This window comes from Macrotis lagotis, chromosome X (genome assembly GCF_037893015.1).
Source record: "Macrotis lagotis isolate mMagLag1 chromosome X, bilby.v1.9.chrom.fasta, whole genome shotgun sequence".
NCBI classification, from domain to species: Eukaryota; Metazoa; Chordata; class Mammalia; order Peramelemorphia; family Peramelidae; genus Macrotis; species Macrotis lagotis.
The window spans coordinates 352,644,808-352,661,314 of record NC_133666.1 but is presented as its reverse complement, the minus strand read 5'-3'; the positions used below and the strand labels follow the sequence as shown (position 1 = coordinate 352,661,314).

At 36.0% G+C, this 16,507-nt stretch overlaps 1 protein-coding gene across 5 annotated transcripts in view; it reads right to left on the bottom strand.

Moving 5' to 3' along the window:
* Positions 1–16,507, bottom strand: part of TRIO (trio Rho guanine nucleotide exchange factor) — a 600,806-nt gene that overhangs the window by 4,297 nt on the left and 580,002 nt on the right. For 4 of the 5 annotated variants that reach the window (XM_074199605.1, XM_074199606.1, XM_074199601.1 and 1 more), the window contains 8 exons: positions 11,308–11,555; positions 9,210–9,348; positions 7,702–7,729; positions 7,306–7,468; positions 6,665–6,786; positions 3,395–3,473; positions 2,889–3,089; positions 1,171–1,309 (listed from right to left, as the gene is read on the bottom strand). In XM_074199605.1, the coding sequence (XP_074055706.1) occupies positions 1,171–1,309; positions 2,889–3,089; positions 3,395–3,473; positions 6,665–6,786; positions 7,306–7,468; positions 7,702–7,729; positions 9,210–9,348; positions 11,308–11,555 (1,119 nt within the window). Of the gene's footprint in view, positions 1–1,170; positions 1,310–2,888; positions 3,090–3,394; positions 3,474–6,664; positions 6,787–7,305; positions 7,469–7,701; positions 7,730–9,209; positions 9,349–11,307; positions 11,556–16,507 lie in introns of those variants that run through there. The other variant, XM_074199603.1, reaches the window with a different exon arrangement.

The window sequence follows — 16,507 nt, the reverse complement described above, 5'->3', positions numbered from 1 at the left end:
TCAAATGGTTTCCCCTGAAACATAACTAAGAAAGCCTTGAATAAGGATCCCCATTCACTGGCAATGTTGGCTTACAAAATTGGCTACCAGGTATCCCTAAAAGGGATGGGGGGAAAAAAAGCACTTTCTTTATAAGATGATCATGGCTGCCCTAAATACATTTTAAAAAGGTTGAAATCTCAGAAAGTCTTACTGTGTCTAAAAGGCCTGAAGCATCTGTGCCATAGGTATTATGGGGCATTTATGTGCCTATGAATACATACTTGTAATGGAGAAATGTGATTTTTTTTTTATACTGACAAGCATATCATAGGAGACATATATATCTATATAGCCTTTATGTCCTTTTTCTATATCATAGAGAAATCAGAACCTAAAAAAATGTGATTTTTTGGGGGGTACAGGCATTGAAAGATATTGATCTATTATCCTTATTGTGTTACCTTATCAATGAGATCATAGAATCATTTGAAATACAGTGTGTGCCAAAAGTCTTAGTGCAGTTTTAAACTAACTTCTCCATGCTTTTTACTCAGTTTCTCAAAGGAACATACCCTTGTTTTAATATTCCCTCTATTTATGGCAAATCCAAAACTATCTTTTGGATCTAGAATTATCATTCGTTTGATGAGAAAGCTTAACTTTCAATAGCCTATTGCCTATCAAGGCTATCAGCACTGCTGTTATTGCCCAACTGCAGCCACTGATCCTGGAGGGAGAGGGCAGCAGAAGGACACTGAGCAGGGTCATCTTGTAGTAGGAAACATACAAAATTACAGTGGGGGAAAAATACCACAAATATGTATCCAAATGGAGGACAAAGATGTATTACTTTCTAACTTAAGAATCTGTTAAAAATCTGTCAATCTGCCATACTGGAACCCTGAGATAATATTATTTACCACAGAGCAGAATTCAGGATATGACAGGTCCATTTTGAAATGAATTTAGGTGGTTTATGGTTTGAAATCTCAAAAGACTTGGAATTATGGGGTTTGATCTGTAAGCCAGGTCCAGGGAATGTTTTTCAGGGACAACATAACAAGGGAGGACTCACTGTCCTAATCTGACAAAAATACTGAGTTAAGAGAAGACACAATTTTGCTATCTGTGATTTAGCAAGAACTAAATTCTCATCCTAAGTCACCCAGAACTTGGTATTCCACCAACCTTTAGGTCCAGATGTACTATTCTGCAGTTATGAAGGTACTGCACAGCTTCCAGAATCTCTCCAAGATACATTCTAATCTTCCCTTCAGTGAGGTTCCCCCATCGCACAATACAATCTAGAAGACGACCTTGATCAGCCCTAGGATGTATAAAAAATTTGATATGACACTGTTTCTATGTACAGTTCTTTGTTAGAATCATTAAAAAAAATTACATTTTGTTTTTCTTTTGAGTTCCCCCTCAAATTCATTTTTCAAAAACTTATGATTAGACCTCTCTGTCTCCAATTCAAACTGTCGATCAATCAATCAATAAAACTTAAAATTTTTTTAAATTTATTTAAGGCAATGGGGTTAAGAGACTTGCCCAAGATCACACAGCTAGGCAATTATTAAGTATCTGAGGCCACATTTGAACTCAGATCCTGCCGACTCTAGGGCCAGTGCTCTATCCACTGTGCCACCTAGCTGCTCCAGTCAATAAGTATTAAGTGCCTTCTATGTACCAATCACCAGGGATACAAGTACAAAGAAGGAAACATCTCTTTTGCAAGGAACGTCCATTCAAATGAAGGAGACAAGTAAATAAAAAGATATGCACATCACTACTATAAAGTACATAAATATGAATATGTACAAAGTATTTTGGGAGGGAGGGGGATCAGGAAAGTTTCACACAGAAGACAGTGCCTCAGTTGCATCTTACTGAAGTGAGAGATTGAGGCATAAGAATGGAGGGAGGACATTTCAGACACCTGGAGGCACATGGGAGTGGGAGGTGGGAGATGGGAGTCCTGCATATGGGAACAGAGAAAAGGCCAGCAAGGGTTGAATTGCACAATGTGGGAGGGGAAATAATGTCCAATGAAGTTGAAAAGATGGCATGGAGCTCCAGTTGTTTTATATAAGATGGGACTCATTTGAGGAGAAAATCCAGAAGACTGGATGAGACAAGTGTGGAGACAGAAATTTCTGACAGTCTGACAAAGTGAGGGGACATGAAGGAGAGAGAGGAGTCCAGGATAAGAGTCCAGGTCATGAGTCTGGGAGATAGCCAACACAGGATTCCGATATAGCAAACCATTAGAGATCTTGTTCTAGGTGTGGAAAAATGACCTGAAGACAGGAGTAGTTAGTGACCAAGGTGCTGGATCTTCTCCACCAATTGAAGCACTTTTTCTTTGAGAAAGAAAATACTTAAGAACAATAAAGGAAAAATTTCGTGAAAAGTGGATTGTGGGACTGAAGTAAGGTTAGATTCCATATTCTAAGACAGAGAGGAAATCAACATAGAACCCTCTCAGGTGATCAAATTCAGGGGTGTTCTTCATACCAGTAATGATTCAAGGGTGAGGAACCTTTCCAGGGTTCTCTGAATTCAAGCTTAGAATCCCTGGAGTAGAACCACACCATGTCTCACCAAGATGGTTGGGAACCAGTCTAGAAGGGCTGCAGAGGTTGTGTCACAACAGAATTTGTTAGGTACATATGGTTCCTGGTCAAACTGTTCATAAGATTATTGGTTTTGTTTTAAGAAAGTTCTAAAACTCTCATTTTTGGTGTCCAATATATAATTGGAATTCCAACAGATAACAGGATTTCTGTGGAAACCTGAAAGGTCCTATTTTTTCCCCCATTCATTTATGAGGAAAAAAAGAAATAAGGAAACATTAGAAGCAAAATATTAGAAAGTGGTAAAGAAAATCAGGCCATACGCACATCTCTAAGACCAAGACATAACTGGTGGAAGTCTCAAATGTATCAAGGAGGCCTATTAGCAGGGGATGCTGGAGATTCTGCATGACTCCAAGTTCATGGGTAACTTGGTCTCGTTTCATCAACTTCTTGTTCACAAACTTAGTGGCTACTGATCGCTTGGTTCCTTTCTGATCACATTTCTTAACAACAGAGAACCTGCCCCTAAAAAAAATTTAAATGGTAGTTAGAAAAGATTATTTCAGGGGATTTGCTATTTGCTTTCCACTCTCTAAGATTTGATTATATTATCTAAGTATAACAATTAAGTCAACATGCAGAAACATTTTGGGGCAGTTCAAATGTTATTTTACAGAGGCATAAATATGATAATTGTTTAATTTAAATATGCTATGTATATAATTAATAACTGGTTGTAGGATATTGTAGAATATTACACTTAAGTCTAGTCAACTGATTGTTCAGTCCTACAAATGGTCCCTGTATTTCACAGTGTTTTTATATCATACCTGCCAAGCTCAGCCACTTCACTGTATAGGGAATCAAAGTTGTCTTTCCAAATTACCATGATCCCATCACTTCCTGGACCTGAAAGAAATAAGGAATACTTTTATCATCTTTCATTGAGTGTTAAAGCTTCAAATCCTGTGAATTCCTAATTATTTCTGTCTTATATAATTATCTGATCATACAATGGGGTAGCCTAGAACAGTGTTCCTCTCCGATGGAATGAATAGTTATTAATAGCTCATTTATCTTTGTAGCCTTTTATCTAACTAATCAAGTGTGGAATTATCAAGACTGTAAGTATTGATGCAACTTTATTATTAAATTGAACTTTGTTTCCTAAGTACTATCATATAAAATAATCTAAAATAAAAATAATTTTGATTCTATTCAAAAAGCATTTATGAATCACCTGCTGTATCCCAGACGCTGGAGATTTAAAGAAAAGTAAAAAATGCAATCTCCTGATCTTCAAGAAATTTATATTTTACTGGGGAAAGCAACATGAAGATAGAAAATTAAATGCAAAATATACACTAAGAAATTTCTAAAGGAAGGGAATCAGAACCTGGAAGATCAAGATGGGCCTCCTGTGTTCTGAAGGTAGTTAGAGATTCCAGGAGGCTGAGATGACGAGGACATGCATTTTACACATGTTCAAAGGCATGGAGTTGGGAGATGGATTGTTATATACTGAGAACAATAAGCATATCAGGTTAGCTGGAATAAGGACATATGACAGAGAGCAATGTATATAACAAGCCTAGAAAGACAGACTGGAGCCAGATTGTGAAACAAGTATCTCTATGTAGTAAATAATGGAGTTTGTATTTTATCCAAGAAGTAAGACAGAGACACTGAAACTTCTTGAGCAAGGAAGCAACATGGTTAGAACAGAGTTTTACAAATTTCAATTTGACATCAATTTGACAATTTGGGTGGAAGATGGATTGTAGAAAGGAACTACTGGAGGAAGGGAGGTTATTCAAGAAGCTATGACAATAGTACAGGTGAGACATGAAGAGGGCCTGAGGTAAATTAATGACCATGTGGAAATAAGGGAACATATAGCAGATATATGGTGGAGATAGAATCAACAGGACTTGGCAACATTAGGGTATGAAAGATAAGACCAAAGAAAGAGTTGAAGATGAAACTGAGGCCGTGAACCTGGGTGACTGGAAGGATGGTGGTTCCTTCAACAGAAATTGAAAAATTAAGAAGTTTTCTTGGAGAAATATATATGTCAGTTGAACTGGAGAAATAAATGGCACATCCAGTTGGAGATGTCTATTAGCCAGCTGGTGATGTGAGACTGAAGTTCGGTTGAGAGAATGGAGATGGATGTATAGATTTGGTAGACATAGACATGTAGAGAAATCAGTTGAATCCAAGAGAGCTGATGAGATCACCAAGAACAAGAAACTGCAGAGAGAATGAGAGCATGGCCCAGGACAGAGCCCTGTAGTGCACATGTGCATGCATGCACACACACACACACACACACACACAGTGATGAAGATTCAGTCAAAGTCATTGTAAAGGGTAGGTCAGTTAGGTTAGAGGAGAACCAGGGGAGCACACTTCTAGGAGAAGGGTATTTCAAAGAAAGGAGGGATCCAACAGTATTAGATGTCAGGATGTCAAGAAAGAATGGGCCTGAGATAAGCTCATGATAAGTATAATATACCAAACTCTCATTATGATTTCATAATTATTCAAACCCATGGAATACTGAAGTCATTTTTAAGGTTGTCTCCTTAAAAGAAGTATAATTCAGATCACCTTTTATCCCCCTTCAAATCAAAGGATTCTTTTTGTTTTCCATCCTTGATACCTTGATACCTTGAGTTCCTTCGAAGTACTCAGTGCTTCCTAACTGTGTCCTGAGACTGATTTGCATTGCAATACTTTTTTTTATTAACTACCAATTGACATGTTATGCTCTTATTTTTTTCATTTTAAGGTTCTATACCACTAAATTCCTTTTCTCTGAAACTGCTGCAGACTAACCTAAATATTTTCAGAGGGGTTCATCACCAGATTGTTCAGAAAATTTACTTTCCAGCAATAGCATATCTTTAAGATCATCTACTAAGTTCTAGAAGGATTGCTTTTTGAAGGAACATCTACCCACTTATAAAAGTAATGCATTATATAGCCCCTTTTCAGTATAATTTATTTACCAGGTCATTCTGCAACTTTTGCTATCTCTTCCTCCTAAAAAAATGGAAGTTATATCTGAACCAATACATTGTCCACTTCCTCCATTTCTGATCAGTAGACTCTCTTCTTTTTCTTCTTCTTATGCAGATCAAGTGACACAAGCATGGTAGTCTGGTGAACAAATAAATCCCTGACACATTTTCAAGGAATGCATTTTACTAGGGAACACAAATGACCACTGTAATTCAAAAAACACTTTTAGAATCTGATTTCAGAAGAGGATTTAGATGATAAAATCCTCTTTGAATTCCCATTGAAATCTTCCTCACTATCTCTAGGCTCACATATTATACAGGAAAAAACCAAAACCAAATAGGAAAGTAGGTGTGCATAATGGGTGGGCAGCAAGGGGTCAGAAAAAGGATGGCTAGCTTGTAACTCTGGGGAGCTTGATTACATAAACATGAAGGTAGCTAAAAGTCCTATCTTATTGGCTAATTTGAAAAACAAATATGTTAATGTATTTTTTGAGGACAGGAATGTCATTTAGAATGTAAGCACCTTGAGGGTAGGTACTATCTTATTTATTAGAGTAAGTGCTAAATAAATGCTTTTGATATATTCATTTATCTATCTTTTTTTGAAGATTTAATAAATGCTTGTTGAATTTGAATAATAGAAAGAGGACTGGGTTAGCAGCCTTATGGAGATAATACTCCTACCCTTGTTTTCTAACCCAAGCATGTCACCATTGCCACATCCACCTCTCAACCACTTGGGACAAATGCCACCTACCTCTTTCTTTGGGTCTATCATCTATAAAATTTTATAAGAAAAGGAATATAACCTTTGAAAGTTTTCTTTTCTAGTTCTCTGATTTTATCATGTGAATTTTCAAGCTACAGTAAAGTATTAAATAAGATATATTTCCAGACAGATGGGACATTATGATATCTCTTCAATTATACCATTATAAGCTTATTATAAAGCTGGTCTGCTTGTACAGCGAGAGATGGAATAGCTAGTATCTTCACTTTGTCCAACCTTCATTCTTAAAGACTAAATGAGCTTCAGAGGAAGTTTTAACCAACAACTGTGTAGCTTACCTAGAACTCTCAGACTGGCTGACGATGATACTGAACCCATGTCATTCACAGCTATACACGTGTAGATACCATCATCTTCTGTGGTCACACCGATTATTTTCAGAGTGGCCTCTCCTAAGTCACTGCCAAACACATTAATGCACATATTAGAATTTCTCATCTTGAAGCAGACATTGGAAACCCTGAGACTTTATACCTGTTATCTCTGTTAGATCCTTATCCTTCCTGTATACCCATTTGAGACTATGAGAAATCAGTACAGATCTACTTCGGAGGTTGCGAATGCATGTGTTCATGCATACAGATGGATGGCCCCAATGGAGAGGCAGTGAGCTGTAATAAATAGAGAGTCTGTCTCCAGAAGACTGGCCTTAAATCCTGCCTCTGGTACTTATTAGCCACCTGATCATGGGCAAGTGACTCAAGTTCTCAGGCACTGTGAGATTGTCAAGGACTTCTAGATTAAGCCATTTACTTTGAAGGAGAAAACTCTCATACTAGTAGCTTCCTAGAATAAATGCATTGGTCCTTCCTATATTCAGGTAAATACAGTGAACACAGATCTAATATTTTTTTTTCTTATATTTTCTCACACACTTCCCTTGGAAGGTGAAGATAAAATAAATTAAGAATTGACCTACCTGTATGAGATGCTGTAGCGTCCATTACTGCTCAATGTATTGTGTTCGGGGCCCTTCCAAATTATTGAAGCTTTGGGGCGACCACAAACTCTACATCTAAGAACAATGGTCTCTCCTGTCTCACATGTTACCTCACTCAATGGTATTATAAATTCTGGGGGAACTTAAAAAGAAGGAACAAATTAATTACCAGTGAACTACCTAGTTCATCCATGTCTTCCTTATGGACTCCCCCCCTTAATCCTCCCCCTTCCCAACAAAAGAATGAGGATATTTAATTCAAATAACAATGCAAGCCCTAAATTCCAAAAAAAAAAAAAAAAGAAAGAAAAATATCCCTTTAGGACACCTCAATGGGTTAAAAATTCTAATCCCATCAATTACTATGCAACTTACCATCATAAATGTAGTTGGGATTAAGAAGCTGAAATAGAAAACAAAACAAAACAGTTATAATTCAAAGGATGGATTATTTTAAGGACCATCAGTTTCAGTTCCTATATTAGAATTATTTCCTAAAAATATAAAAAGGAATAATTTGAAATAGAATTAAAAATGATGAAAAACATTTTTGGATACTTTTTAACTCCATGTGAAAGCCTTATTCCACACTGATTTTATGCGTTGTCTTTAAAGGGTTATTTTCTCACTTCAAGCATAACTGTTATGCTTAATAGGTTTTTTCTTCCCTTATAAATGACTTCTCTTTTACAATTTTATTATAATATAAATTATTCTTCCTGGTCTACTCATTCCCTCTGTTTCAGTTCAAACAAAACTCTGAAATTGTCCTTTTCATAATTTCTTAAGACAAAACACTATTCCATTATATTCAATACTATAATCTGTCTATTTACCAATTGATTGGCATCCTCTTAGTTTTCAGGTCTTTTGAACACGGATAATGTAGCAATTTATTTTCCTTGATTGTGCAAATAGTGACAAAGGTTACAATATATAATTTTCAAAATGAGGATTTTTTTTTTAAGAAGTAGATAAGGGGTGGGAAAATAAATGCTTAATTAAAAAAAAGTAAAATTTAACTATGAAAAAGGAAATGTTGCTTCCTCTAAACCCTCTCTTAGCTTTCATTCTCCCCCAACCTCAATACACTTTCACATTAATTTTATAGGTTTCAAGTCTTTGGGTACATTAGGACAACCTATGTCATAATTTATCTTTGTATCATTAGTGTCTATCAAAGTACTGTGAATATTATCACAAATAGGAAGTAAATCAGACATTTCCATTTTCCCATCTAATGAAAATTCCCATTCCTCTTGGACTTAAGGTTTAAAGGAATTTGATTATAGTAGATTAAAGTAATTTATACCAAAGATTAACTCTTTAAAGGAATAGTTATATTTTAAAAGAAAACTGACTGAACCCAAATGGAATAAGGAGGAAAGTCATTTCCTATTTGGTCTCTAGGTGAAAAGAAGAGTAGGGTTGATCCTGGGTATTTTCCCAATCCCTCTTCTCCCTTCCTTTCACATTTTCTGTGGTTTTCTGTTTATTACTACCACACCCCACCAGAAGCCCAGCAGTATTTCATATAGATAAAGCCATGGATGGACTAAGGCAACATCATTGGTAAAGTATAAGGCATAAGAAAGAGGAAAAGAAAAAAATAAGACAGAGGAGAAAGAAGAGAACAGAGTGTAGAAGGAGTGATAAGAAGGTATAAAAGAAGGTGTTAAGTGGGAAAATAGAAATTATGGTATAGGCTGTAGGTCTCTGATGGAATGGCACCTGGTGAAAAGTGGAACAGGCCATGGTTCCTATAAATGCAGTAAATTTAGCAATTGCACATTCTTGGCTGTCTGTTGTTTAGTGCTCAAATCTTGTCTGTTGTGTATGCATTTGGAAGAACAACAAGGACTCCCCAAGACACTTTCACTGACCTTCACAGAAACTTTATTTGTAAGTCCTTCTCGTGATTTGCGGTAACCATTTTCTAATTTGCCTTCCCTTTTGCCGTCTTTATCTTTTTTCTCAGATTTTTTCCTTAAACGGAGTGCTGTATGCCAAGATGTTGACTTCCTAGAGGAGAAGAACATGTTCTCTTAAATAATGTTCATTTTTTAAAATGTTCTAAAAAGAATCTTTGGAAGGAAATTCATTTGACTGACAGAAACTGTTGTAGAAGAACAATATTAAGTTGATGGGTGTGAAAAGCTAAGTAAAAAACACTTAGCTAAATAAATTTTCCTCTGCTCTAATATAATAGTAATGCAATTACAAGAATTCTATATCTCCAACCTCTTATATTCAAAAGACATATACAATAAAAGTTGAAAATTTAAGAATTAAGATAGAAAAAAGAAAATGAATTAATTTCTCTTTGAGAAAAAAATACAACAATGATCCCTGCATATGATAATAGATTGAGAAAACTATGCTGATCAAAATAAAAAGATAAAGCAGCCCACAGAACCCTAGGAATGTTATAGAACAGACCTCTGATCAAGCTATTTTCTCACAGCCCCTTTAAGAGTTCTTCCTATAACCCTAAAATGTACATGATTATGCTAAGATATGACTTGAGTGGCAGTTGTACAATCTACATGGCTACATTTGGTTAGTAACATAACTGCAATGAACACTCTAGAGACTGATCAGTTTTAAAGTCTATTCATTTATCCTAATGGAAGCTGTTTGCCTTTTTAACTTTAAAGACCCATTTATGTTTAAATTTTATGGGACTGAGCATAGGGATTCCATTTAGCCAACTTAGCCAACAGCAGAGTATATATCATAGAAACTCAGAAGAGAAAGAGGTTTCATTATTGTTGCAATAAAGACAGAAACCAGACTTCATTTTGCCTAAAATTATGCTTATTAGGGTAACTGACGGGTTTCCAATTTTTTAATTAAGATTGACCACAGAAGCTGAGTTTCCTGTGGACCCAGTTTCCTTGCTGCAGTCACACATCCAACAGCACTCCATCAGACTTACGAGTTACATAATACTGGAACATTTATTAACATTTTTAGAGACCTTGATAAAAGTAAATTTCCTTTAGCATAAAATACAAAAGGCAACTGCTTGTCAAAGATGCTAGACCCTCTCCTATCTCTGTACCTTTGGGCAGGCTGTTGCTCTTGCCTGGATCTATCTTCCAGAATCTCAGTTCAAATGTGGTCTCCTACCAGTAAAAGGCCTGTTTTGATTCTCTCCCCACCAATTTTGTGTTTTGCATTATTTATCTGTATTCATATTTTTCCCAAGGAGAACATCAGACTGCTTCATTTTTAATCTCTACATCCTAGGCCCTAGTCTAGTGCTTGGTATAGACTAGATGCTTAATTGATGCTTGCTGAATGAATGGAGGTTGGACCCAAAACTTTTTATAGCAAAGTGAATGATCCACTCACTTCTAAATGTACATAACTTTTTTTTTTGGGGGGGGGGGGTTTGCAAGGCAATGGGGTTAAGTGGCTTAGTGGCTTGCTAGGTAATTATTGAGTGTCTGAGGCCGGATTTGAACTCAGGTACTCTTGTCTCCAGGGTTTGGTATTCTATTTACTGTGCCACCTAGCTGCCCCTTACAATAACTATTTTCAACAGACAAATGAATTTCAGGGACAAATGCACCAGTCCTGTAGTTACGAATGTTCAGTAGGACACTGGGATATGATACTTTGTAATAGGTCATTTAACTTGTCTGAACCTTGATTTCTTCACCTATTAAATGAATATCATAAAATGTGCAGTCCTGATCCCATTGAGATGCTTTGAGGGAGGTGCTTCAACCTGAAGTTCTATATATGTAAATTATCATTATCCCTTTGTAGAGAATATACGCTATTTTCTGTTGATATATCACAATCAGAATTGTATCGTGCACTAGTCTGCTCCCAGTCTTTTCTTCAAATGAAATTCCTACTTTGTACTAAGCTCATGGGCCTCCTTTGTCCCTCCTTTTCTCTCATGTCCCCCCCGCCCCTTGCCCTTTGGCCACCCTCCCACTCTTTTTATGAAAGCGGAGGGATGCTCACTTCATAGTGCCATCGGGGTTCTCTATGATGACTGCACTGGTATGCCCCAGGACATAGCCGGGAATCCAGCCCTCTGCTGCGGGACATTGGTCAGTGGCGGCTCGGAACACCAAAAACATGTTCTGTTGATTGCTGGCTAGAATTTGCACGACCTCTCCTTGATAGACATTGATCTCATCCTCCTTCACTGCCGTGTAATCGTGTGTCACCAGCATGGTGGAGATGTTGCTGCTGCTGCTACTTTCACTCTATAAAAGGAGAGGGGACAAAATGCAATGCTGACAATGATGCAACCAACCAGCTGTGAGTCTGTTCCATGGCTACACGACCTACAAGCACACCCAAGATGTGCAGACACACAGAAGTCTTGGCTTTTCCTTCAGACCTCCTTTAGCTCATTTCAGTCACCTCTTTCAACAATAGCAGCAACCACAACAACAAATCCGTATGGCTCTAGAGTGTTGTTTAAGAAGCCTTAAAAAAAAAAACTGGTTCCATTACTAGGTTTTGTTCATTCTGAAAGGTTTATTGATGCCACAGGTTTATCTTCCTTTTGTTCTCTCACAGAATGTCGTTCTTCCAGAGACTGACGTTGGAAAGCTAAGAACAACATGATCTTGAGGAACTCTAGTAGGATAAATATGACTGTGATTGGTGTGCGTGTCTGCATTTTAAAAAATGACTTTGATTTAAAAAAAAAGATGAAGGTTGATATTGCATATTTCTTATGGGTATAATGTATATATCTAAATCTAAAATTAGTTTCAAGAAGGTACGTTTTGGGTGTCAAATAGACTTAATTTTTTGATGTGTTACCAATGCATTTCAAAATATTTTTCTATATCTATATCTTGGCAAACTAGAATATATAAAATCTGGAAATCCAATTGCCTACCATTTTGCTTTCATGCAAAGCTGCAGTAGGGATTTGTAGACTACCTACTATGTTCCTGGAGCCCCAAGTCCTATGTATACAGCGGCAGGAGATGTGGGCCATGCAGCACAGCAGAACTGGCAAATGTGATGGTAGACCATGCTACAGGATAGCTTATGGTATGCATTCACTAGCTATAAGAGACTGAAAACATTATTATGGTGAGTCCTTCCCCCTATAAGCTCCCTCTTCTCATTTTTCTCTCTTAAGAAAAAAAAAAAAACAGGTCCCCAATAGGAGAAAAAGGCTAGTATACTTTTGACAGGGCCATAGTATATATAACTGTGTAAAAACTAGGTCCTAGAGAATGGACATCCAATGAATAAAATCACCTTCAGTCTTCAGCCATAATAGCCAGATGTTTGCTAAAGAGTTGTCATCATCATAATGTCCCTAATGTTCTCTTTGAAATAGTGTACATGGACTTGTGCTCCATGGCCATTGTTCCAGTCCCAGACTCTACAGTGGACTGGGTGGGAGTTCTTGAGTGTAGGAAGGGAGCAGAAAATGTCTACTATTTTCCTGCCTCCCTGCTGTGCAAATGTACTTCTAGTCTGAGAGACAAGAGTACTAGTAAGAAACCTCGATTCAATCCTGCTTGTAATACTCCCTAGCTGTGTGACCACAGGGAAGTCATTTAACCTTTCTCAGACTCAGTTTCCTCATCTATAAATAATACACATAGTAGTTACTTCTTAGATTGCTATGAAAGCAAATGGAATAATGAATGTGAAGTGTGCTAGTAACCTCAAAGCAGCATTTAAATGTTAGCTGTTATTATTAGTAGAGGTACAGGAGGGAGAAAGAGGTAGAAACTATTGGCTTTTAAATTATACCTTGACGGATGCTTCTTTCACTTTCCATCACTACCATATCATTATGTACTACCATAATGGGAGTAATCCCCCCTTCAATAACTGAATGATGTAGAAATTTCTTAATCACACAAATCTACCACTGATCTTCTAGGTGGAAGATTTTGTGGTTTCAGGAACCATTGTTATTTATTGTCTGTTAAAGAATTAGGGTTTTTTAAGAAGTTCATCTTTGAAACAGTTCATTTGGCTATGTTGGAAATTTACAAGTAACATTCCAAAAAATGTATAAACTAGTATCATTTCTCCCTCTGAATTCAAACACAGAGAATTGACTTTTTTTGTATTTGATAAGCTTTTTTTCTCTCTCATTGATCCCTTATGTTCCCTACTAGGAAACTATCTTAAATGCCCCCATTCCTCTGCTAATGTATTTTAATGATTAATGCATGAATAAAGAATTGAATGAGGGACTGATATCCCTACCTCAAAGCCTCAGCTAGATAACATAACATAATTCACCTAACAAGTGCTGAAGCCCTGAAAATAGTCATTAGAGGCTACTTTTATGATATTCAACCATCAATGGAATACAACATCTACAAGTATTGGTAGGGATCAATCAATGTATTAAGAAGAAATAGAAATGATGAAGATGCATTTTAATTTTATTGAAAATTATGAGGCCTTGGCATCCTACTTATAAAATTCATTTATTTTTTAACTAATTTTTATCTGCTATTAAAGACAGATTTATAAATGATAGAATGTTAAAGGTAGAAAAGACCTCTAGCTAATTCTATCTCCTTTTAGAGATGAGGAACTGAATTCATAATTGGGTTTAATGACTTGCCAACAATTACCTAGAGAGTTAATGGGAGAGCCTGGATTAGAATCTAGGCCTCCTGACTCCAGCTCAAAATTCTTTCCATTACATAATGCTACTTAAATGTATTCAACCACCATAATTAATTTAAGTGTTGAGAGGATTTTCTCCAAAAACATGCCTTTAGAAAAATGTTCTAGGCAAAAATAAAACAAGTCTAATTCAATTGTAGTACTCACATAATTTTTGTTATGCTTTCTAAAAAAAATGGAAGCACAGATAAATTTTGTAATTGTGAAACTAAACTAATGTTTTCTTTCCTTTGAAAAAATTCATTTTATTTACATCTTTTGTTTTCATTTTACAGTGCTTAAACCTAATTTTCAAGTAAAGGTACAATGTGATATTGTAATGGTATAATGAAGGAGTAAAATATTTGGAAAAGCACTGGAATTAGAAGGACTTATTTCAAATTTCAGCTCTTATACTTGGCTTCTCAGTCTGCACCTTCATTTCCTAATCTGTAAAAAAGGGTCACTGGACTAGATGTCCTCTAAGGCTCTTACAGGTATATAAACCTCTGGATTCCAAGGCAAAATTTCCTCATGTTTGACCATTGTTATAAAAAAAAATCAAAATATGGGATATGTATGTCTATAGCATAAGACATGCGCATATATATATATATATGTAGCTATATTTACACATATCTACCTGCAAACAACAAAACTAAGGGTTATATGTGTATGTGTGTGTATATATATATACATATATATATATATATATATATGGAGAGACATATGTGTAATATATACATTCTATGTATATATAACAAATATGTAAATATATATTTATATTATACTATATTTTATGATACATTTATAATATATAAAAGCTGATCTAGAATATAGGCCCATATGTACTTATAGATGAACTCTTGTTTTATCTCTTTCTTATACTTTGGACATATTTCTCCTAGTCTATTGCTTAAATATTGAGAAGTGATTATCTAAACTCCCAAACTCCCAGACTATCCACTGAAAATTAAGTGAAAAGACCTCAGTATTTAGGAGGAAAAAGGTTATTTTTAACCTTAATGGTTAAATGACTAAAACATTTAAAAGTTGATATATACCATGACATATAGAACTTAGAAAACTAGAAGGAAAATGAATTGTTTTGAGTTTCTCAGGTTTGGTAGAGGAAGCCTAGGTGCTTTCCCCAAACTCTTACTGCATGAATGAGACTTTCCCTAGGTCTAGGCTATAGGGTAGGCAGTCTTATCTTCCCATAATCTCTTTTTTTGTAATTGTCCCTCTTTTTGGATATAATTGAAAGAAAAAATGCAGTAAAAAAGGAGTAGGCAACCTTATAAATGAGGTTCCTCTTTCCCATGCTCCTACCTCATATAAGCTTGTGTGATTTCTGTAACAAATAGGGAATGTTTGATATGTTCATTTTATCTTAGAAAGCAAATTCCTAAAAAGAAATGGCAATGTTGTGGGAATCAGTTTGAATAAACTTAGAACTATCACCAAGAAGAAAAAAGATGTGCTGCTTGATTGGAAGCTGTCTTTAGGAAAAACCTTTTTTAACCTTTTTATTTTTAGATAATGAGAGAATGTCTAAATTAGACTGAGGCTAAGTGCTAATCCCTGTTCACTTTCATAAGAATGTAGCTTAACAGGATCAGGCATTCTGGTTTTTAATACAAACCTACACATACTTTGTAAGGCAGGACAATTCATTTCACTTTTTTCATCTTTCTGTACAAGTATGATATGATAATTACCTACTTATAATATATACTATTTAAGATAAATTACTGTCTGGGAAACATCTTGAAGGTTTTTTAACAGAGCTATAAAAGCTAAATAATTATTGCAAAAATTGAAAATTTGAAAAAAATTTTGAGTATTGATAGAGACTAAGACTACTTTTCAAAATAGCATCAAGGATCTGTTTCTTAAGTCTTTTGACTAGTTCAATCTAAAAATTGATTTAAATGATATTTTTTAAAGGAAAAAAAGATGAGACCAAGTTAATCTATATGAACCCTCAACAGAAGACCAGAAGGAAAAGAGAATACATGCAAAGCAAGGTTGATTCACCCCCACCCCCCTGAGGGAGAAATACCTTTTTTTTAAAGGAAACATACATAAGAGATTTTAAAAGAAATCAGAACATCTAATTATTAAAATAGTTCTTTCAAGTGCATGCTTTTAGAAAATGTTATGGGCTAAGTAATAGTTACTGAAACTGGGAAAGAGCTGTGTAGGAGAGTAAGGAAATCCCCTCCCCCAAAAATGAACAAGAAAAATACCCCACCATATCAACCTGCAAATACAACACTGAAGTGGGGGGGGGTGAACAGAGACTTCTCACATGAGAAGGGGGGGATCTCCACTGGATAGGTCAGGGGACACTAAAAATTTTCATAGCCCCCCCCAGTGGTAGTTGCTGTTTCCCTGGGGTTTGGGGGAGGAGGGCCTGACACCCAGAGTTTCTTGGTAATTCTGCTTTGCCCCCCCCCATAAAATATACAGATGGTTGAATCTCCTGATGCCCTCAAACAGTCTCTCTCTCTCTCTCTCTCTCTCTCTCTTCTGGAGTGAAACTTTGGAT